General features: G+C 59.2%; 3 protein-coding genes across 5 annotated transcripts in view; 1 reads left to right on the top strand and 2 right to left on the bottom strand.

The window, feature by feature from the left end:
• The window catches only part of SLC6A9 (solute carrier family 6 member 9), a 32,430-nt gene extending 24,111 nt beyond the window's left edge, over window positions 1–8,319 (top strand). For 2 of the 3 annotated variants that reach the window (XM_065877512.1, XM_065877501.1), the window contains 9 exons: window positions 1,921–2,053; window positions 2,249–2,383; window positions 2,480–2,583; window positions 2,990–3,227; window positions 3,318–3,452; window positions 3,559–3,658; window positions 3,748–3,848; window positions 6,745–6,915; window positions 7,037–8,319. In XM_065877512.1, the coding sequence (XP_065733584.1) occupies window positions 1,921–2,053; window positions 2,249–2,383; window positions 2,480–2,583; window positions 2,990–3,227; window positions 3,318–3,452; window positions 3,559–3,658; window positions 3,748–3,848; window positions 6,745–6,915; window positions 7,037–7,231 (1,312 nt within the window). In that variant the 3' untranslated portion in view covers window positions 7,232–8,319. The remainder of the gene's footprint in view (window positions 1–1,920; window positions 2,054–2,248; window positions 2,384–2,479; window positions 2,584–2,989; window positions 3,228–3,317; window positions 3,453–3,558; window positions 3,659–3,747; window positions 3,849–6,744; window positions 6,916–7,036) is intronic. The other variant, XM_065877522.1, reaches the window with a different exon arrangement.
• A 309-nt stretch (window positions 8,320–8,628) lies between these two features.
• Window positions 8,629–11,892, bottom strand: CCDC24 (coiled-coil domain containing 24). The gene is made up of 8 exons (XM_065880976.1): window positions 11,767–11,892; window positions 11,357–11,532; window positions 11,099–11,215; window positions 10,332–10,409; window positions 9,684–9,738; window positions 9,140–9,209; window positions 8,950–9,028; window positions 8,629–8,866 (listed from the first exon to the last, which is right to left on the bottom strand). Exons 1-8 carry the CDS (start codon window positions 11,890–11,892, stop codon window positions 8,629–8,631), a joined length of 939 nt encoding a protein of 312 aa, XP_065737048.1.
• A 767-nt stretch (window positions 11,893–12,659) lies between these two features.
• Window positions 12,660–22,665, bottom strand: B4GALT2 (beta-1,4-galactosyltransferase 2). The gene is made up of 7 exons (XM_065877534.1): window positions 22,505–22,665; window positions 20,542–20,897; window positions 20,103–20,338; window positions 16,592–16,782; window positions 16,326–16,448; window positions 16,100–16,204; window positions 12,660–13,530 (listed from the first exon to the last, which is right to left on the bottom strand). Exons 2-7 carry the CDS (start codon window positions 20,843–20,845, stop codon window positions 13,380–13,382), a joined length of 1,110 nt encoding a protein of 369 aa, XP_065733606.1. The 5' UTR covers window positions 20,846–20,897; window positions 22,505–22,665; the 3' UTR covers window positions 12,660–13,379.
• Window positions 22,666–23,206: the final 541 nt, after the last annotated feature.

Below are 23,206 nucleotides of genomic sequence, written 5' to 3'. Positions count from 1 at the left end.
AAAGAAAGGAGACTGTATTTACCTAAATTTCTCTACAAATTATCCTAGGTTGGTGTTATGATGCCCATTTTACAGATGAGGAAACTGAGGCTCAAGAGTTTGTCTCTTGCTCATCACTTCTAGCCTGGACAACTCCAACAACCAAGCCAGTTCCCCTCCAGGTTCTCCCCTTTATAGTTCTCAGTCCATTTTCCATCACGTGCGTTCATTCATGCATTCAACAAATATTTATTGGGCACTGCTCTGTGCCAGGCACTGTGCTAAGCACTGGGGGATACAACAGTGAACAAAACAGACAAAAACCCCAGCCTTCAGAGGGCAGATGACAAACTAAATAGTAGAATGTACAGTGTGATAGAAAGAGATGTGCTGTGGAGGAAAATATAGCAGAGAAGGGGGTAAGGTGTGCCAGGCTGGGGCCAGGGTGGCAGGTTTAATCAGGTGTGCCAGAGTAGGCTCCTTTGCAAAGAGGACACCTGAGTGAAGCCCTGAAGGAAGTAAAGAGGGCGGGAGCCACGTGGACAAGCCCAGCTGCATAATTTGTGGGGCCCACTGCAAAATGAAAAGATGGGGCCCCTACTTCAAATGAATTAAGAATTTCAAGATGACAATGGCAGGGCATTAAACCAAGCACAGGGCCCTTCTAAGCATGGGGTCCTGTGTGCCTGCACAGGTCTCACACCCATGTGGACATGTGGAGATTTGGGGAAAGGGGACTGCAAATAGGGAATAGCATGTGCAAAGGTGGGAGCATGCCCGGCACATTTAAAGAACAGCAAGGAGCCCAGTGCAGCTGGAGCCAGTGAGCAAGGGGGAGAGCAGGAGGAGAGGAGATCCGAGAGATGGCAGGAGGTAATGGATCATGTAGGGCTCTGTAGCCACCGTAAGGACTTTGGTTTTTCCATGGCGAGAGATGGGAGCTGCTGCAAGGCTTTGAGCCAAGGAGAGACCCTGAGAGTGCTCTTCTAAAAACCCTCCAGAAGCTTCTCATTGTTCTCAGAATAAAATCCAAACTTCTCATCCTTGACTTCGCAGCTTCTCTTGGTCTGGTCCCTTCCTATCTTCATCCTTCTTTATTCCCTTCCCTCTTCTCCTCCAGCCTTCCTGAGCTACTGACATGCCCAGGCGGGGCTCTGCTGGTTCCTGACCCCTGTCCTGCTGCGTGCTATTCCCTCAGCCTGGCATACACTTCCACTCCTCTTCACCCACCTCCTCCCCATCCCTCGAACTTTGGCTCAAGCTTCACCTCTTCCAGGAAGACTTCCAGTGTGCTCCTCCCCATGGGGTTGAGGCACTCCTCCTGGCAGCACCCACAATGCCTGATCCAGGTCTATATGCCCAGCATCTAGCAAGGGCCTGGCACATAAACGTCCAGTTGATTGAAAGAGCACAGCTGGCATGGCACAGGGCGCCAGGAAGAGCCACACATACGTAGGTTCAAGTCTGGGCCTGCGTGCTCTGGAGCCCCCATCTTTACTCAGTCCTCCACTGCCTCCCTCTGTTCATCAGAGCTGGAGGACTAGTGTGAGTGAAAAGATCACAGAAGGCTTCCTGGAGGAGGTGACGCCAGATAGGGTGTGTCTAGTCTGGAGGAGAGGGCATTCCTGAAGGGAGAAACACACAAGCAAGGGCCTGGGCTGGGTCTGAGCAGGGACAGGGAGACCTTCACACCCAGGGGCTGAAGAGGCTGGCCCAGGACCAGGGTGTGGCCTGCAGGTGCCCTTGAGGGTCCCGGGAGAGGAAGCAGGCAGAGGGGGCTGGGCCTGCCGGGGCTGGCGCCTCACAGACGCTCCCATCTCACATCAGCCGGCTGCTGGGACTTCGTGAGAAAGGAGGGAGCTGCCAGACTGGGCCCTGGCCTTGGGAGTTTGTTGCTGGGTGGCGGGGCTGGCCATCAGTGACAAAGTATCCCCTTTCCAGGCTCTATGTGCTGAAGCTGTCAGATGACATCGGAAACTTCGGGGAGGTGCGACTGCCGCTCCTTGGCTGCCTGGGTGTCTCCTGGGTGGTCGTCTTCCTCTGCCTCATCCGAGGGGTCAAGTCTTCAGGGAAAGTAAGTACCCCTCCCCCAGCAGGGTCTGTGCCCACCCAGAGATATCCTGCCTCCCCTACCTGGGTTTTGTGTGTGGAGGGGTGGGTGGGGGAGTGATGAAAGGATATGGGAGGGGAAGAGGGACCAGAGGACCAGTGGTGGTTGAGGGGGCAGGAAGAGCCCAGAGGAGTCCAGCAGGGCCCCTCTCGCACCCAGGTGGTGTACTTTACGGCCACATTTCCCTATGTGGTGCTGACCATCCTGTTCATCCGTGGCGTGACCCTGGAAGGAGCCTTCACGGGCATCATGTACTACCTGACCCCACAGTGGGACAAGATCCTGGAGGCCAAGGTGGGCTGTGGACGGAGGGGCACCTAGAGGGCCGGGGAGAGGCAGGGAGGTGCCAGCCCCTGACCACAGCTCCTCACCGGCCCATCCCTCCCGCAGGTCTGGGGGGATGCCGCCTCCCAGATCTTCTACTCGCTGGGCTGCGCGTGGGGCGGCCTCATCACCATGGCTTCCTACAACAAGTTCCACAACAACTGTTACCGGTGAGACTCTCCCTTCCAGCCCTGGGGCTGCCCCCAGTTCCTACCCTCTCTGCAGCCTGACCCCGGCTCCCCCAGACCCACCAGGTCCAGTGCAGCCTCCTGGCCCACCAGGGCCCTCCCTTCCACTCACGGCCTTGAGAGCCTGGCAACGCGGGGTCCGGGTCCAGTCGTTGCAGAATGGAGAGAGCTTTGGCAGAAGAGAGGAGAGGTGAAGGCGGTGATGCCCCAGGGCTCTGTGAGGACTCAGGAGCCTCAGGCCCACTTAAAGAGGCCCAGAGCAGACCAGAAAAGAGATTGGGGGCACCTTTGTTCCTAGAACTTTCTCTGTCTCCAAGTCTCTTGGCCCAAAGTGGGCAGGGGGACCTAAGGTGCGTGTCCTGACTCTGCCTGGTTTCCTCCCCATCAGGGACAGTGTCGTCATCAGCATCACTAACTGTGCCACCAGCGTCTACGCCGGCTTTGTCATCTTCTCCATCCTGGGCTTCATGGCCAGTCACCTGGGTGTGGACGTGTCGCGCGTGGCAGACCACGGCCCGGGCCTGGCCTTCGTAGCATACCCTGAGGCCCTCACCCTGCTACCCATCTCCCCGCTCTGGTCCCTGCTCTTCTTCTTCATGCTCATCTTGCTGGGGCTGGGCACTCAGGTACGAGGTGCAGGACATGGGCCTGTGGCTCGGGGAGGGAGGAGGCAGGGGCGGAGGTCGGGCCCCTGCTCTGATGGCTGTATCCTGCAGTTCTGCCTCCTAGAGACGCTGGTCACGGCCATTGTGGATGAGGTAGGGAATGAGTGGATCCTGCAGAAAAAGACTTATGTGACCTTGGGCGTGGCTGTGGCTGGCTTCCTGCTGGGCATCCCCCTCACCAGCCAGGTAAGAACCGAGGGAAAGGCTAGGCCAGAGTTGCCAGGGTATGGGGCTTAACAAGGGGGGAGCGTAGCCTCGGGCACCCTGGACTCAGCTGCCCACTGGCCCGCAGGCAGGCATCTACTGGTTGCTGCTGATGGACAACTACGCGGCCAGCTTCTCTTTGGTCGTCATCTCCTGCATCATGTGTGTGTCCATCATGTACATTTACGGTAAGTGCCCAAGCTTACGTGGCCTCCCGTGTCCCGGCCCTTGGCCTGCCCACGCTGTCCTGCGGGCCAGCTGACCTCCTTCTCTCCAGGGCACCACAACTACTTCCAGGACATCCAGATGATGCTGGGATTCCCACCGCCCCTCTTCTTCCAGATCTGCTGGCGCTTCGTCTCTCCAGCTATCATCTTTGTAAGTTCCTCAGTGGTCCCTCCCCTGCTGCCCTGTGGCAAGCGTCCTTCTCTTGGGAACCGGCAAAGGGAGAGCAAGAGCCCATCCATCTGGCCAGAGCTCCCCATGGAGGCTCCACACCCACAAATCTGACCACTGGGGGTCCGAGCAAGGTTGCATAGAGTCAGACAGGTGTGTGGAGACTCAGAACCACCCAGGCCCTGGCCTTGGGTTAGGAAGGGAGTACAGGGCCGTTTATTTGAAGACAGTGCCCAGCTTCGGAAGGGTTAAGCAGGCTGGCAGCAGCTGAGAGCCGGCCCTCCCTCCCTGGTGTTCCCCCCTGGCATTCCCAGAGGAGCCTCGGGAACCATGATTGACAGTGGTGTCAGCCTCGCTGAGCTCCTGTCTCCAGTCCCTGATAGCCGAGGTGCTCAGAGTACTCAGGGCACGTGGTGTGAATGCATGTTGCAGAAGCAGGCTGTACAAGTCAGATGTCAGCTCAGGATCCGGGACACCCTCGTAAGCCTTCCAGGCACTGGAGTGGGCCGGCTTGGGAGGGGGTATTCTGGGTTTCCTCCAGTATTCAACACCTGGGAAACTCCCATCAGGGAGCTGAAATGGTGGAGGGAACTCCCACCGCGGCCGGGAACCATATATTAAGTCATGTGATACAACTCTCCAAGGTATCGTTATGATCTCCACTTTACAGATGAGGAAACTGAGGCACCGAAATGTTAAGTAATTGATCCAAGGCTACACAGCTTCTAAGAGGCAGAGCCCTCATGCAAAGCAGGTAGTCTGATCTGGAGCCTGTGTGCTGGGCCCGTGCTACACTAGAAACAAGTGCAGGAGGAGGGGTGGTCTATGGACTAAAAACCCTCTGATTTTGCTCCTTTAGGCTCAGGGTGAGAAATGGGGGGCAAAAGGGATTTGCTAGTGTAATGGTCCCTCCACAGAGAAGAGGCAGAGCCATCTCTGAGCGACGGAGGGGTCAGCCAAGTGGCCAGGGCAGGGTCCGGAGTCGTGCCCCCGTCATGCCAGCTCCCGTGTGCCACAGAGGTCAGCACCGGATTTCCACTGTGGCTCATGTTTCTGAATAAAAGGCCCCTGAGGGCTGAGGCCTCTGTCACATGGGGTGTGGGATCTTCCCGAGCCTGGCGCAGGCACCAGCTCTGGCCACCGGCCCAGCTTTGAAACAGGAGCAACGGAAGTCTCCTGTAAGGGGTGGGAGGAGGGGAGGGTAGATGCCAGCCAAGCGCCGTGCCCTTGAGGGTTGTGGCTTTGGCCCAGGGCCTGCCCCAGGGGAGCTCATCCTTCACGGCTCCCGGGAGGCTGCTGCCCTACTCGGAGACCCAGGGCACCGTCCAGGCAGGGCAGGAGGCAGGAAGGGCCCTGGGTCCAGTGTCTCCACGAGATTGAGTCAAAGCCGGCAGCGCCCTCTCTGTGCCCAGAAAGCCAGGCTGGAGCCACCTTCAGGTGAGGATGCCAGGCTCTGTGGACACATGTTTCTGAGCTGTTGGTTTTCTTTGGGGGCTTTACTTCTTTATATTGCTGAAAAGGTCTTTTTTTGACAAACTCCATCCTTCTATCAGCTCAAATAAAGAATTTATCGGGACTTCCCCAGCGGTCCAGTGGTTAAGACTCTGCCTTCCAATGCAGGAGGCGTGGGTTTGATCCCTGGTCGGGGAACTAAGATCCCACGTGCTGTGGGGTGTGGCCAAAAACCTAAAAAAGAAATTTTTTTTAAAGAATTTATCCACACCTTAGATCAGGATCTAATTCCATTCAGAAAACTTGCTCTAAGCTCCTGTGTGTGCAGCGTCCTAGGAGGGGCCCACCCACCCCTGAATGGATATGGGTCTTGCCTTCTAGAATTTGGTCACCTAGAAGGCTGGAGGGGCCTGAGCTCCAGGACACAACTGAGGGCTCAGGGTGGATGCTGAGCCCTCCTGGCAAGTGGCATCCACTGCCCCGGCTCCTCTGGGTGGCCCATGAGCCACCTGCCCATCTTTCTGCTAACTTTAGTTTTTTCGTTACTGGAACCCCAGGCTTTATTTCCCATGTCCCTCATCTCTTTCCAAAGCGGTTCCCGAGAGCATCCCCAGCCTGGCACTCATGATTTCTAGCCTTTGGAGCCTCCCCAGGCTGTCTGTCACTGTCTCCACAGCCACAGACTGGCAGGACTTTGCCCTTTCCTCTCCCCCATTACTCCCACCTCCTTGCATAAGTCAGTTCAGATCAGCACACGAGATTGTGCCAGGCACTGTGCTGGGCACTGGAGACCCAGAGCTGATGCAATCCCAGGAGCTCCCAGGTCTGCGGGAAACACCCATAAAATGCTTAGTAGATGGAAAATGCCACTAAAGCCCTTTCAGGAAGAGGAGACTGGAAATCAGTGGAGGCTTCTTGAAGGAGGTGGCATTTGCATAGGGTTTGACAGAGGAAGATGCAAAAGAGGATCCTCCACAGTAAGAAGGGTGGGAAACGCTGGGTGTAGCAGAGACACTGAGACAGTAAGTCCAGAAAGATAAGCCGAGGTCTTGATGTGAGGCGGAGAAGGCCCTAAAGGCCAGGGATTTGGCCTTGCTTCAGCAGGCAATGCAGGGCCATTGCGAGTCTTTGAGCAGAACTGACTTCCAAGGGCCACGGCAGCTGAGTGGCTCCCTGGCTGGTTCAGGATTATGCAGAAGACAGACCTCTCCCCTTCCACCGTGGCCACCTGCCCATCATACCCTGGACCCCTGGTTCCATCAGCTTCTTCCACTACCCAAACGTTGACGTCACCCCCGCCCTCCCCAAAATGCCTCTTTCTAGTTTGGGAAACTGGAGAGGGAGGGAGGGGGTGCAGATAGGAGGCCTGAGGCCTGGGTGGGGCTGGGCAGGACTCACGCCCACTCCCGTCCCCCACTCTCTGCAGTTCATTCTCATCTTCACGGTGATCCAGTACCAGCCAATTACCTACAACCACTACCAGTATCCAGGCTGGGCTGTGGCCATCGGCTTCCTCATGGCTCTGTCCTCTGTCATTTGCATTCCACTCTACGCCCTGTACCAGCTCTGCCGCACAGATGGGGATACCCTCCTCCAGGTGAGGGGTGGGGGCAGGGGGCAGCCAGGTGAAACAGGAGGGGGTGGATGTATGGGGCTTCAGGGCTCCCTTCTGATGACCATGCCCACCCCGCCCCCAACCATGCCTACCTCTCCTGCAGCGTCTGAAAAATGCAACCAAGCCAAGCAGAGACTGGGGGCCCGCCCTCCTGGAGCACCGAACGGGGCGCTATGCCTGCACCATTCCACCCTCTCCTGAAGACGGGCTTGAGGTCCAGCCGCTGCACCCAGACAAGGCCCAGATCCCCACGGTGGGAAGTAACGGCTCCAGCCGTCTGCAGGACTCCCGGATATGAGCACAACTGCCGGGGGAGTGCCCCACCCCCGCCCCGTGCTCCCGCCACAGAGACTGGGGAGGCGGTGGACAGGTGTCACCGCCTGCCCCTCCACGCCCGGACCAGGGCGGCTCCTGTCACCTTGGCCACCACTGCTAGCGTGGTCATTCGTGCTCGTGTCCCTAGTGTTTACAGGTCCTTTGGATGCCAAGATGGCAGCTGGGGGGCGTGAGTGATGGGAGGGTTGCTGGGGGGCCCAAAGCACTTTGGAGGGGTCTCAGGCCAGGTCCCCAGAGGCAGCTGGACTTTATGTGGCCTCTGATGCCCCCACACGTTGCCCTGAGCTAAGGTTCCGGGTGGGCCCCCTACCTGTCCCCCTCCCCGAGCCTTCAGCCTCCTGACCAGTGTTCCTGCCCCCAGGAGCAGACCCCAGCCTCTGCCCGGGCAGGTTTGGATCTTCCTACCTAGAGGCAGGGTAAGGGGCTAGGGGGCGGTGCAGTGTTACACGTCAGGCTGTAACCCCAGCCCTGTTTGTCTGTGTAATTATTTTTGTAAAAATTGTATTATCTGTGGTTGCCACCCCCTTGCCCTTGGCCTCGGGCCCAATCTGTCTTCCAGGCCTGCCTGCACCTCACTCAGCTGCTCTGGGGTCTCTGTGCCGCCTCCCAGCACTGGCTGTAGGGCCAGCCGGCAGAGGCCTATGACCCAACAGCCTGCCCAAAGAACTCGTTTCTGGGGAAAGGGGTGGGGTGATGTTCAGCAGGAGGCTTGAGCCCAGAGCCCTGGAGAAGGGGACCCTACGTGACACCCCCTTGCCCTCCCTCTGCCAGGCTAAAGGCCCAGTCTTCCCAAAATGGGCTGCCCTTGTTCACGTGCCAAATGACCCCAGCCGGTGTGCCCCACCCCCTCTCTGGAGCCAGAGCTCCTTCCCCCAAGCCCTGCAGTATCCGTTTGTCCGTCCTCTGTACCCCTCTGTGCAGTGACAACCCCAGAAGAGCCGCCTCTAATCCTCTGTAGCAATAACGGTGCGCCGCCCACCCCTGCCCATCCGTGCACCACTAGGATTTTAAAGTCCATAGATTTTAATGAAGTTTCTATTCCTGTCTCTGAGCCGCTGCTGTGCTTTGTCTGGGTCCCCCATGGGGACGAGAGTCAGGGCTGGGATGAGACCTCTTCTTGCCAGGCCTTTGAGGGATGCCTGGGAAGAGAAAGGCCAGAGGCTGTGATGGTCAGGACCAGACACCAAGGACCAGGCGAGGGGGTAGGGTGAGGACCAGACAGACAGGCAGCCTTGGAATCCCGGTGAGGGCTCATCCAAGACTAGATCTAAAGTGGGCTGGGCCATGGCAGCTGAGAGGTGTCAGCAGCAGACAGGGCGAGTTCCAGCAGAAGCGGAAGTCTCCTTCCTGCCCAGCCCTTCAGGTTGGGGCCTGGGGCGCCACACTGGACATCGGAGTGGAAGCTGGCCTTTTTCTGGGGCTGCACTGAAGCTTCCGTCCCCAGCGGCAGGTGGTGGCCAGGCCTTGAGGTTTGGGGCAGCGCTCCAGAGGAGGAGAGGGCAGGTGGCACTGGAGAGGCCTGGCCCAAACTCCAGCAGCCCCACGGAAGCAAGGCAGTGGTCCGAGGCCCTGGCTGGAGGACTCCAAGGGCTGCAGCCTGAACAGGAGGGAGTAGCTGTGAGGGGGCCATGGCCTGACGCTTAGCCCACCCCGTCCAGCTGTCCACCTGCTCTGGTTTACCTGTGACCGGGGGAGACACAGGAAGGCCTCAGAGGTGCCCGCAGCTCCTGTTGCATGGCTGCCTTCTGTTCCTGTAGCTCTGGAGGAGAGGTCTAGCTGAGACACAGCACTCGGCAATTCCAGGGTGTGTGTACAAGAGCGGGACAGGGACAGGAGGCTGGGTGCTCTGGGGCCTGCTCAGGGTCCTCACCTGCCAGGGTGGGCTCTAGGGTTGCCTCAGAGGGCCAAGGGGTCCCTGTATACTCCTCTTCCAGGCGGCGCTGCAGGGAGAGCTGGCTCAGTGCCCAGCCTTACGGCAGGGGCGGGGTGGGGCGGGGCAGGATGCAGAGGCCAAGATACCCATGGTGGGGCCCAGGAACCACCCCATGCAGCCTCCTTATCCCAGCCACCTGAGGACACTCCTGAGAGGAACACCAGCCTCCCTGAAAAGCTGAGCTTGGCAAGGTAGTGGCAGGCCCGAACCCAGACATGGGGAAGAGAAGGAGGCAAAAGACCAGGGGCAAATCCAGCAGGTTAATCTAAAAGTGCCGACCTTGGACTTAGGGACTCAACCAGAATCTGGATTCACACTTACGGGAAGTGTGCATACAGGAGAAATGGACAGAGGAATCACACAATCTTTGCACACACATACACACACATGTATGTGGATCTCACACACCAGGTGAGAGACGGGTGTGTCTAGGTTCAGCAGAAAGGCTCTGGGGGTGGGGAGGCCCAGGGCTGCCGCTCACCTGCAGGATGGCAATCTCCCTCTTCAACTTGCGACACTCCTCCTCCAGGAGGGCCCTGGGACATGGGGGAGTGCGGCACCGGCAGCAGTGCTGCAGGCCCGGGTCACAGCAGAGCCCGCCACACAGACCCAGCCTCCAGCCTTACCAGGAGTCCCCTCTAGGCCCTCCTTTCTCAGCCCACCTCTCCCTCTGCTGCCCAAGTGCAATCCCAGCACGGCCTTGCAGCCCCGCCGGCCTCTTCCAGGGCAGGACGTGTCCTCTCCTAGCCCGCCTCCCAGCGCCCACGCTGGGGGGCCCCATTCTCTCTTCTTTACGACAGTATTGGGCCTGCAAGTCCTCCTGCCTCCATTCTCCCCCAGATCACAGCCCTTCCCCTGTTTAAAAGACTCTTCTGTGGTCCATCTCTCTCCCACACCCCAGGATAAAAGTCCTCAGGCCAAGGCCCCTGCTGGCATCCCTACTTGGCTACTTCCTGGCAGCAACCTCACCAGCACCCTGCCCCTTCCACCTCTCAGCCCTACTCTCCTGGGTCTCCCCATCAGGTATGCTGCCTCCCTCCTCCTTCCTCATAGTCCCAGTACGTTAGGATCCATCCCCCGTCCCACCCTCCTTGTCTCGACCCCCACTGCACACACTCAGGGGCCTCACCGCAGGTATCCGGCAACCTGGTCAACGTGGGACACGTTCAGTTGGTCCTTGATGACGCTGAGGTCCCTGTGACAGCTGCTGGCAGATGAAGTCAACATCACTCTCCCGTGTTGCTTCACCCCAGGCCTTCAGGACACAAATGCCATTTCTCCTAGACAATTTTGTGTGTTTTCTCACAAAGGCAACATAAGATGGTACTAAGAGGAGGAGTTCTGGAGCCTGGGTTTGCAAATGGGCTCTGCCACCCTTCACTGTGTGTGAGCTTGGACAAATCAATCATTCGTTCTGAGCTTTAGTTTCCTCATCTGCAAAATGGGGACGTCACCCACTTCCTAAGGATGTGTGACAAATAAGTTGCTGCCATTCAGTGATGAACACGCTGCTGCTCATTTATCTCGTGCAGTCCCCAGCCCTCTCTAGCTCAGCCCTTGCGGCTGTTCTCCAGGCCAGAGGAACAACGGACCATTGGATGAAGCCTTTCCTTCCACCCATGTCTGCGTGTAGTGCTCCCTCTTCCTGCAAAGCTCTTCTCTTTTCATCTGTCTGGAAGTTTGTTCCTCATGCTCTAAGACCCAGATCAAACCAAGCTTCCAGGCTTGGTACATGTCTCCTGGGCCTGCAGCCCTCATGTGCTGATCCCTACAACAAGTGGCTGTAGAAGAATCCAGTCCCAGACCAGGAGCTCCTCCATACCGGCAGGTGGGACCCGCCAGTTGGCTGGGGTCTCTGCCAAGCGGGAACAGACCCCTCCTTTCCTACCACTATACCTGGGCTCACCAGCTCTCAGGCGGAATATCCCCTGCTCTGGCAAATCACGCCTGGGCTCCTCCAAGGCAAAGCGCAGGACCCCGGGGCTATACTGGACCCAAGCCTGGGTCTGGTCCCTGCAGAAGGTGCACACGGGGGACACTCAGGGGCTCCTTCCAGGGAACCACAGGAAAGGCGACCCTGGCCCCTTGTCAATTTCAGGGCTAGCCCATCTGAGTTCTGGAGACAGGGCCCTGCCCCAGGTCTGAGGCTCCAACCTGCCCTCACAGATGGCCTTCCCGCGGAGACCTTGGAGCAGCTGCCGCAGTTCCTGGCGCACGAGGTCTCTTAGGAGGGGCGGTGGTGCCAGAAGGGAGGAGAGGTCAGAGGTGGGGCGCGAACCAGGGGCTTGGAAGGATCGAGCCTCTCGGAGCAGTGATCGTAGCACCACCACCTGCAAGGAGAGCTGGGACCCCTTGCGACTGCGGGGGAGAAATAAGGGGAGGAAGGGGAGCTAGGGGAGTGAGGGGCAGTGCAGAGTTAAACTGGTAGCCAGAGGGCTGGGCGGACAGTGAGATCCGACAAGAGCTCGAAAGTTACCGGGCAGAGCCAGGGACCCGGAGGAGGTGACGAAATCACCCAAGTCGTGGGACAGGCCTGGAGTGGGGCCCACATTCCCACGCCCCACCTCTGCCCGCAGCTCCAGGCTCAGGTCCACCGTCGTCTCCCCTAGAATCCTCTTCACTTCGGGCCGCTCCGGGAGCGGAACGTGCTCTTCCACCAGCTCCCACAGCGGCGGAGAGTCCCCAGGCATGGCCTGCCCGCACCGCCACCCCACAACGCGCGGACTGCCGGACAGCAGGTCGGAGAGCTGGGTTACTGGGAGACAGCGCGTCTCCCAGGGCCGGGCACGCCCACACACGCCCCACCCCTTCCTGGTCTCACATGCCACGCCCCCAGCCTGTTGCTCGGGCCATCCTCTCCCCAGCCCCACCCCGTTCTGCCGCCCGTCCCTACGACTAGAGATGCCCGGTGCAGAGCCGCCGATCTCTGGCGCCTTCTCTTCTACTGGCCGACTCTCCGTGGCCGGGTACTCAGGAGCCAGGCCGCGGGACTGGGACCCTAGCCCCGCCTCTTCCGCGCGACCGTCACCCGGGAAACGGGGCCCGCTACCCCGAGCCCCTCCCCCATAAGGCCCCGCCCCCGCCCATTCCAGGGCGGTGCCGGCTCGCGAAGCCCAACCCACAGCCGTGGTAGGTGGTTTTGGAGTGCGAACCATCCACCCCGCCCTGATTCTAAGCACCTTTCGGCTTCAGGGCAGGTGAAAGAACGGAGAAATCTGAGCCCAATGGGTTTATTACTTCTTTGTCTCTTCTGGCCCGGAGGCAGCTGCACGGTAAACATTTCTCCTTCCAGCCGGCGGAAGTCTAGCGAACCACTGCGTTTCGAGGAGCCTAGGGAACCAGGACAGCCTGGGCCAGACCGATAGGCTGTCCTGGTTCCCCCTGGCCGTCCCATAACACACTCCGGGTCTGGGCTTAGGGATCCAGATCCCCATCCCCAAACACACAAAGGGGCTCCTCCATTCACGTTTTTTACTAAAGCACCCACACAAGTTTCTGTGCAATGTACAAACACGAGCCGGCCCTGGGGCTACTGCCTTCTCTCTGAGGGGGGCGGGGCAGGAACCCAACTGATCCAAGCCCCATCCGCCCCCATGCAAAGCCCAACCCCAAGATCCCAGGCAGCGACACAGCACCCCCTCTGGTCCCCTCCTGGCGCTGCTCCTCAGCAGGGGGTGCACTGGAGTTTGCCCCCTACAATGTTGAGTGAAAAAGGTTTCCCCTCCCCTGGGAGCATGGGGGATCCCCAGGTCTGAGAATTCCCCCTGGAAGCGACATTGCCCCCTAGTCATACCTCCCACTCTTCCAGGCCCTAGGGGACTCAAGGGGGGGAAACTGAGGCACAGAGAGGTGGAGTGACCTGGCCCAGGCCACTCGGCGAGGCAGTGCAGGGGCTGGCCCAACCCTGACAGTGAGGTGGGCTGAACTGGGGAGGGAGGAGCAGGAAGAAGGGTTGACCCCAGAGAGGGCCACACTTGAGGCGCCTGCCCAGGACAGAAGCTCCCCGAAGTAGGTTGTGAAACTTCCAGGTGCAGCTGGGGGGCCTACTGAAGACCCTCAGAAAACAGAGCCCACAGTCTCTGTCCTGGGGGATCTGTCACAGAGCAGCCACCAGCCAGGCTGTAGGTCAGTCCTCTGGCAGGCAATCCTTGGCACTGGTAGCCTTTGTCCATTGGTGTCAGCCCCGAGGGGGCCATGATGGGGGCCGCCCAATGTCCACTGTGATATTAGTGAAGAGCGGTTGCCGAGACACTTCCAAGACCTGGTACCGCACTGACCCGATGCCGTCCCGCTTCATGGTCAGCTTCGTGTTTTGAATCTTGGTAAACCTAGATAGGATGGAAGTGGGTCCAGATCAGGGCTCACCACCAAACCCAACAGAGATCACTGGGGCCAAGGGGCACGCCATCCTGGCTTCTTCCTGGGGTGACTCGGTTCTCTTCGTCGCCCCCTCCACCTGCCTGGAGCCCTTTGGCTCTTGCAACTACCCTCAAAAAAGAGATCTCACCCCCTTGAGTCCAGAATCACAACACCCTCACAAATCTTTCTCTCATCTCAGACCTAGACACAGGGCACCCCACAGGTACCTCAAATGCAACGTGTCCTGTATTGTATGCATCATCTTTACTCCTCACACCCATCATCACTGTGCCATCTTCTCTGTTCCTCATCCTTTAGTCACTCCTTCACCATCTATTTATTGAGCAGTCCCCGTGTGCTAGGCGCGCTCTAAGCACCAGGGTCACAGCCATGAACAGGACAGCAAGGTCCTTCCTCTCGTGGCAAGTCTATTCCACTAAGGGAGACAAGTAACAGACAAGGAAGACATCAGCACGCTAAGGGAGACAGGAGAGGGAGACCAGGATGACTGCAGTGGAAGGGGTGCGTGTGGGCCATCAAGCTGACAGCAGAGGAAGAGCATTCCAGGCAGAGGTAACAGCACGTGCTGACCCTACACTGGAAATGGGAATTTGCACAGCTAAGTGGCTCGAGCTTAATGGGCCAAGGGGAAAAACCAGAGTAAGATTAGCTGGGAGGTTAGAGCATGTATGGGCAGGCCTCTGTAAGTCAGAGGAAGCAGTTTTTTATTCTGTGGGTGAGAAGACACTGAGGGATTTTTCGCCCAGTTTGCGGGAGGGAGGGCCAGGGAACATGAACTCTAGAAGAGGGAAGAAAGAAAACCGGCCGGGCAAGAGGACGGAGGCCTCACTAGGGCAGAGGTAAAGGGAAAAGTGGACCAGCTCAGATATGTTTGGGGGGTTGCACTGATGTGACCGGCTGATGGTCCGGACATGTAGGGTGAGGGAAAGAAGAATCCAGAACTCCTAGATCTGAGGCAAAAGCAACTAGGTAGATGAAACCAGCATTCACAGAGTTCCTTAAGCCAGAAACATCTCGCTATCATGCCACTCCCCCCCCCCAAGGCAGACATCACAACTGAGGATGGCACCTAGACACGCTATTCCTGAAACAGGACCATGGCCCCTGGCATGTGCTTCCAGAGCTCCTCCCACCCTCATCCCAACTGTTTTGATCCTCCCAGTCCTTCTGAGCTCTCCAGAGCCATCCCAACACTGAGCGCTCTCCCTCAGATGCCCCAAAGCACCTCTTCTCCCAGCCTCTCGTCCTTTCCCTGCTCACCATGGTTATCTGAACTGCTTTTTCATCAGCTCCCTGGACGCCTGGTGCGTCATGCTTCTGCCAAAGATCAACCCTCCATCAGTGCTGCCGCCTCCCTCCCCACTCTGACACACTGGCTTCAGAGCAGAACATCCCTACTGGTCCCGTGTGGGCACGGCAGTGTCACACCACATGCACCCGGGGCTCCGTCAACTCCTTTGGGCCTAGTCTGCTTCCTCCTGCTCCACCCGGCAGCTCTGCCAGCCCTTCACCTTCTTCAAACTCAAAGGGTGATCCTTCCAAACCCAAATCTGGTCCTGCCCCCTCCCCGCTGGAAGCCCTTCCATGACTCGCCAGTGCCTCTGGGACAAAAGTGAAACTCCCAACCTGGGATCAGCAGAGACCTCCTCTCCTGTCACTCCCAGCCTTCAGACTGAAGAGTTTCAGACTCTTAGCGTATACAATGGACGTTCACATTCCAGACTCCTACACATATTATTCCTTTTATCCAGACTGGCCTCCTCCATCAGCCTGGTGAATATAGCACTGTGCCTAGGGTAGGTGTGTGACACATATTTGTAGAATGAATAACTCTTTTCAAACTCCAGTTTACCATCACCTCCTCCAGGAAGCCTCCCACCATCACTCCCTCTTCTGCTAAGACAGCACCTTGCCCTGATCGCCCTGTGCTGCCTCTGCCGGCCTCCCTGCCTAGAATGAACCCCACACGGGCTATCCAGCTGGGACTGGGTCTGACTGCTCTGCACCCTCTCGCCCCCTGCCCCTACATTTCACATGCCCTCAGGCACTTCTCCCACCCAGCATCAGACACCAATGTTGCTTCCTCCTCAGAGACCAGCCGCCTACTCCAATCTCAGAGGGCTCAGCAATGATTTCCACTACCACCCCACATTGCTCGGGCCACCTCTGTTAGGTCCTCAGGCCCTGGAGCTGTACCCTGGGCCCGCTATCTCTCGTCCTATCTGTTCTGGCACAAGTGAGGTCTGCGAGGGCACCGAGAGGAATGCGAGCTACTCAGTGACGATCTGAGCCCTGCCTTTAAACTTCAGTCACTTCTAGGAATCAGGCCAGGGGCGAGAGCCAGGTGGGGAGAGGCTGAGCTGGGGACTGGGGAACAGGGATCGGGGTGGTGGGAGTCATCTCTAGAAGTCAAGGGTCGGGGACCTTGGGATCACCTCTGGGGATCAGTGGCACTGGGACGTCACCTCCACAGAGGAAGGGGCCGGGGCGGTTGGGGTCGAGGGCGCTGGGGGTCACCTTTGAGGGTTGGGCTCATTATGCTTGTCCCGGTCGTGCTTGATCATGCGGTAGCGGCCTATGCGGATGTCTGGGCGTGAGATCTTCATCCCAGCCAGGGAGATCCTGGGGACGGACACAGCCGGGCTGGAGCAGGCGCCAGGAAGGGCGAAGAGCCCCGCCCGGTCTGCGCCCACCCCCCCCCACCTCAAGCACCCAGTCTACTCCCCACCCTGTCCCCACTCACCGGTTGAAGATGTCGTCATCCTCACCACCCCAACCCCAGTACTCGTTGGGGAAGCCATTGATTCTCAGGAACTGGGATTTATTCAGGCCCGACACACCTCCAAAGTAGCCGGCATAGGGCAGCCTAGGGCACGGAAGGCAGGCATCAGTGAGGGGCCCCCGGGGATTCCAGACGGAGGCCCGGCAGCTAGGGGGCCACTGGGGCTGGGAACGATGGCCTGGGTGGGGTGGGGAGGCCTAGGGTCCACCTGAGAAGGGAGCCCTCACCGAAAGCCAAACTTGTCCATGGCAATGGCGAAGTGGCGAGGCTGGTCGCCACAGCGGTACAGGTTGCGGTCGTCCATGGGCACCAGGTCCACGTCACTGAAGATGAAGCAGTTGTAGGTGGCGTCCTCCTTCAGCGCCTCTAGGAAACCCACATTGAGCAGCTTGGCCCGGTTGAAGGTGTCCTCACCATGCTGGGGTTGGCGGAGGGGACAGGTCAGCTCTGGGCCTGAGACTCGGAGACACCTGCCACTTTACCACCGTCCAGAGTGGTCCCTGTGGGCCTAGTACTACCCCACCTGCCCCCACTGGGGCCCCCAGACTGTAGGGATCAAGGCCAGCTCTTTACCCTGGACCTGGCCTTGCAAGGCCTTTCAGGAATGGACTCCACCTGTTCTCTGGCCACTGCCCTCAGATGCTGAGGCCCAGCTGTACTACATTCCTCCACGACCCCAGAACATGCCAGATACTTTCTTGCCTCCAGGCCTCGGTGTTAGCAGTTCCCTCTGCCTGGAATGCTCTCCTTCTCTGCTTATCAAACTCATGTCTGGAAAGGCCTCTGTCACCAAGCCTCCCCGCCCCAGTATAATTACTCATTTCCTCCTGTGCGCTTCACTTATGCCAGGGTCCATTCCAACTGTTACAATTTAGAGCTCTCCTTTCATTCATTCCTTCAAACATGCCACGTGGCCCTGTCCTTGGTGCCAGGCGTCTTCTCTCTGCTGGTGCAGATCCTAGAGATGACTGGCCCTGAACAGTTTCCCTACTGAGCACGTCAGAGAGTGAGATGAACAAAAAATGCCCCCAAATGACCAGCATCTAAGATGCAGGGACCACGAGGACTGAGCCACTGAGCTTCAGCCACCTGTCCCCTCTGGCTCATGTAGATCCTCATCTAACTCCCTGGGCAGCCTCTGGGACCAGGACGGGACCAGGCTCAATTCACTTGTCTCCCCAACAAAATGATAAGCACAGTGAACCTGGGATCCCCCGAGAAATGAGCTGCGGGACGAGGTCTCCTTGAGGCCAGCCTCCTGGCCATGTAGCCCCAAGTTCCAAATTCTGGCCAGAGCAAGGAGGGTTCCATGGAAGGAGCTGGCTGGCCCCTGAGCCCCCTGATCCAACCCATGATCTCCAGGCTGGAGCCAGAGAGGCTCCTGGTCTCCAAGTGGGACCTTCTGGAAGGAGAGGAGGAGTAGCCCCTCCTCTTCACCAGCCAGCCTGGGCCCGAGGGGGTGGGAGCTGCTCCCCTGGACCCTGAACGGCCCAGCCCCACCTGCTCTCTTTTCTCCTTGCCCTGAACCTTCCCACCAGCCCTTGGAGCAACTGTCCATTTTCTCCTGGCTCATTGGCACTCCTTTCTAACCTCACTCACCACCCCAGAGCCCTAGGTTTCTCCCACAGGGCTCATAAACATGCTTATTTCTCTCCCATCCAAAGAAAGCCCTCCCTCTAGCCACCACCCTACCTTTTGCCTTCCCTTCTCAGCATAGGGGTTTTTTTATGATCGAGAGTTGTCTCCAATTGGCTACTTGCATTTTGTCAAATCTGATTCCTTCTGCAACCCACTGCAATCTGCTTCCGCCCCCACCAGGCCCCTGAAATGGCTCTCGCTGGGCCCACCTTGTTGCTAAATCCACTGGACGCTTCTTGGTCTACATCCTTCCTTACTCCCCCAGCAGCGCTCATGCAGCTGCCACGCTCCCTTCTTTTTTTTTTTTTTTTTGCTTTTTGCGGTACGCGGGCCTCTCACTGTTGTGGCCTCTCCCGTTGCAGAGCACAGGCTCTGGACGTGCAGGCTCAGCGGTCATGGCTCACGGGCCCAGCCGCTCCGCGGCATGTGGGATCTTCCCGGACCGGGGCACGAACCCGTGTTCCCTGCATCGGCAGGCGGACTCTCAACCACTGCGCCACCAGGAAGCCCCACGCTCCCTTCTTGGCACTTATTCCTGGGCTCCTGGGACACCAAGCTCTCCTGGGTCTCCTCAAACCTTTCTGGCCAACCCGCGTGGCCTGTGTGTTCTCTCTTTCTCCACCCATTCCCTTATGTTCTGGCTTTCTCCTCTCAGCTCCCAGGCCCCCTGGGCAGGCTGACATTGCTGTTTAGGGACCATCCTCTGTGTACTGGTGGCTCACGGATCCCTCTCCACCTCAGACCTCACTCCCAGGTCGATTCATTTGTCCAACTGCCTGCTGAACATTCCTCTTATACTCCCCCAGGCGCTTAAATTCATCACATGCGAAAAAGGATTCAGAGTCGCACTCTCCCCCAGACCTGGCCTAGATCCTATGTTCCCATCTCATTCAGAGGCGCAGGCATCCACACTGCCAACAGTCAAGACAGAAACCCTCGAGATGTCCCGGCCTCCCTTTCCTTACTCTCTGCTACTTGTGTCACATCTCTCCCCTCACCCACACGACTCCTGCCCGACTCGTATGCACGTTCACCACCTCCTTCCTGAACATCGTAGCGTCTTCCCAACCGGGCCCCCTGCCTCCAGGCTCCCCTTCCATCCCACTGTCCACAAGCAATCAGAGCAATCTTTTTAATAAGCACACATACACATTACTCCCTCATTAAAACCTCATAATGGTGCCCTATCACTTTCAGGCTAGAATCCAACTGTTTAAGATGCCTCCTAAGACCCTTCTGGATTTGGCCTCCACTAGCTCTTCCAACCTCATCTCTGTTACCCACCCTACATGTTGGACCCCACCCCTCAGTGGACAGTTCCCGAACACATGAGACCAGTTCTCTCGTTGGGGCCTGGGGCCTCCAGGTCCCTCTACATAAAATGCTTGCCTCCTCCAGTCCCTCCGCCAGCTGATGCCTGAACATCCCTCAAGACCCATCTCGATCGTCGCTTTCCCGCCCCAGGGCTGGACCAGGCCCTTTGGTGGTCCCACTGCCTGCTGCTCCAACTCCAGCCACACACCACTGTCCTGGAGTCTAAAGGGATCCAAGTTCAAGTCTGGGAATTCTCTGTGGGGAGGAGGGCCTCTATCAGATCCTCTCCAGGTTCCGGCGGCCAGCCCCAGCCAGGCCCGTGGCAGGGCTCAGAGCCTGAGCTGAATTCCTGGATCTCAGCTGTGCTCAGCACATGGCCCTAAGGCAGACTTGATCCCTCTTTCAGGTCTAACTCTCCCTCTGCTCGGGGCCCTCCATATCTCATAACCAGCATACCCTAAGCCACCACCCCCATGGATGGGGCCTATCACGGGTAGACAATGGCGCTCACCCCCTATCGAGGCCACGCACACACCTGGCAGTGTGCACACCACCATTAACACATGTGCACTCCCCTGAATGCACATACAAACCTGCCTACACACGCAATGACATACACGTGCCCCCACATGTACGCACACGTGTCCGCACAAGCACTGGCAGACAAGCAGCCACGAATGCCCCCAACACTGTGGCTGCACCAGCAGGCATGTGGGCCCCTCACCCACGGGTGCTCATAGGTTCCCTGGTGGCTGGTGGCCAGCCTGGGGGCCGCAGGCAACACACCTGGTTGATGACATAGATGCCGTAGCGCAGCCGCTGTCGCCTAAGGATGGGGTGCAGATAGTGGAGCCAGTAGCGTAGGTGGTGCTCCCGGTGTCGGAAGGGGATGATGACCGCCACCGTCTGGGCTGGCGTGCAGTCGGGCGGTGTATAGCGGCCGCCCAGGAGCACGCCTGGGTTCTCCCTCTGCACCCGCTCCAGGGGCATGGGTGAGGTGAACTCAATCAGCAGTCGGCCCACTGCAGGCAGGACGGTGGCAGGAATCAGGCCTTCATCAGAACCCAGGAACACCAGCCCTCTCCCTCCGCCTGGGGTGGGCAAGGGAACCCCAGGAACAGCCCTCTGACAACACACCCAGACCCTTGGCACCCCCGTGGGTCAAGACTCCACTCCCCCAGTCCCCTGCCCACCCCTAGAGACAAGCCCCACCCTGTAGGCTCACCAAGACCAGGCGGCGAGTCAGGACAGGGTGGCAGGACAGGAGCCGTGGGGCCTGGCCGGGCGCTGGGAGCCTCGGGGAGTCCGGAGCTGGGGGCAGTGGCGTTGGGCCGAGAGCAGTTGGTGCTGCTGCTGGCAGCTGGGTGGAGGGCACGGGCGGGGCCTCGTGCACTGAAGCGGCTGAAGAAGGCCAAGTGCTGGGCGTAGACGTCAAAGTAGAGGATGACGGCCACGAGAAAGTGTAGCAGGCAGAGTAGGAGCACGGCCTTGCAGACGCGCTCCAGCGTCCCCCCGAGCAATCTGCTCATCCCGCAGGCGGCCACCGGCCCGCCCAATGGGCCCGGGCATCCGGCTGCTGGCCTGAGCAGGGGTAGGAGAGAAACAGACCCACGAGGTCAGGGCCGGAGGGGCTAGGCCACCCACCCTCCTGCGCACCGCTCACATTCTTAGACCCGCATCCTCACACTTACCTGCTCACACCCTTCAACTTACATTCTACCTGCAAATACACACAGTCCCTGGCAACTCACTACTCCCACCACATCGTCACACAATGCCTTCCTTCCTCATCCTCATTGACACTCGTAAGCACAGCCTCACCCACCCTCACACTCAGGTACGTGCCCTTATTGCCCGACTTCACACACACCCTATGGATTCCCAAGAACGTGGACATGTGACCTCTAGTTCACGCTGGCTCATACGTGAACAAGGAAACACGTTTACGTATAGACCCACATGTGTTCTCTGTGCCCCAGAGAACAAACGCCCCACAGGCCAGCATCCTCAACCCAGGACTCCTGGTCTGGGGGAGAGAGACCATTTACTGAGTACTTACCATGCAAGAGCACTTTGTACTCAAGACTTCATTTAGTCCTCTGGGGAACATGGGGGACAGTGGTTTGGTTGGACAGGTTCCGGTGGCAAGCAAGCCAGGCCATCTGGGACCAGGCTGCGAAGTGGCCCTCACCATCCAGGTGGCCCAAATTTGAACAAGATGTTTATGGGATCCCTTCCCTCTGGAGCAAGAGGTCAAAATACAGAGTGGGGCATCAGACACACCTCCCATAAGACCTCAAGGATTGGGATGAACTCTCTGGGGCCTGCCCAGCACTGCTGGTTCTGATTCCCAGAAAGGGGAACGCTTGGGCCCTGGAGACAGCATGTTAGGAGAGGGTCTTGCCTGTGCCATGGCTCTAACTGTGGGTCCGACACAGCAACAACACTTCTGGGGGGCACTCCTGGCAGTGCTTCAGAGAGCAGAGTGAGTCTCACTCAGATACATAGCATCACACAACCACACAGACACCCGCAGTCCCAGCTACAGTCACCTGCACTCAGATACACACAGAACTACATATAGAGTCACAGACACGCCTGGGTGACAGTAACAGCAACACAACGAGTCACGCACTCACAAACAAAGCCGCTGCTCCTGGACTTACAGAGTCACACAGCCGGGCTCCCGGGCAGTTCACAACACCCGGACCCACGTGCAAATACTCCCACCCCTCCCTCCGGGGCAGGGGTTCTGGGTCAGGCTGCCGGGCTGCGAGGTGCGTTTGGGCGGGGTTGTAAGGCTGAGTGGCCTGAACACGTGGCACCCCGAGACCTGGAGGCAGCGAAGATAGGGTGGGTGTGGAGCCTGGCGGGGAGGGGGCTTGGAGGAGAGGATGTGGGGTAGGGGCCGAGGAAAGGGAGCGAGGAGCGCCTCCCCACGCCACGAGGCCAGGGTGAGCGAGGACAATAAGGGAGGCTGGCTGGGAGCGGGCAGAGGAGCCCGAGGGGGGCGAGGAGACTCGAGGGATGGGGGTAGGGTGGGGTGACGCCAGGCCGGGGTCCGGCCGCTAGCGACTCTCACCGGGTCCTGGGCGGGGATCTCGGGGCCGCGCTCGGGGCACCCCTCGCGGGGCCGGGTCTAGAATCTCGGGGCCCCAGACTGGGGGCCGCGCGCGACCCCCTCTCACCCGGCTCTCGGGGCTCAGCAGGGGGCGCCGCTCCGGCTCCGGCTGGATTCCGGGCTCCGGCGGCTGCGAACGGCTCCGTCCCCCATGGCCCGGCCCCGCCGCCTTCCGCCTCCCCGGTCAGCGGCCCCAGCGGCCCCCGGACCGCCTCCCGCCGCCGCCGCGGGCCATGGAGCCGAGCCACCCCGGGGGGCAGGGCGGGGCCGGGCGGCCGGGCAGACCCCACGGACCCGCCGACCGAGAGACCACAGCGCCGCCACCTCCCTCCCGCGCTACGGCGCCTCGGAGGGGCAGGCCCGGCCCGCGCGCCCGCGCGCGCGCCCCCGCAGCCCCCCGCCTCCAGCGCGCCCGTACCCGCCGCGCGCCTCCGACGCCCGCCCCTGCCGGCGGCTAAGCGCGACTGAGCGAGGGGACGGAGGACCGGGGAGGGGCGGGAGAAATTAATCAGACTCATCCAACGGGATGGATTCGAGGTCCGAACCGGAGAGGGTGTGGATGGGTAAAACCCATTACGGAGGAATGGGGTCTGGTCTGGGTTGGAGCGCAAACTCAGCCAAAGAAGGGCACCTGGAAGTTAGGCCAACTCGTGCAGGGAGGTCAGGGATTTGTCTGTCAGCTCATCGATGGGAGCATGACTAGGGTCCGCCAGAGGAGGGGGCTGCTAGTTAAAACTGGGCAGGACTTTGAAAGGCGTAGACAGAAGTG

The sequence above is a fragment of the Phocoena phocoena genome, chromosome 1 (assembly GCF_963924675.1).
Source record: "Phocoena phocoena chromosome 1, mPhoPho1.1, whole genome shotgun sequence".
Lineage (NCBI taxonomy): Eukaryota > Metazoa > Chordata > Mammalia > Artiodactyla > Phocoenidae > Phocoena > Phocoena phocoena.
The sequence above is the reverse complement of the archived record's forward strand: the minus strand, read 5'-3'. Positions and strand labels throughout refer to the sequence as shown.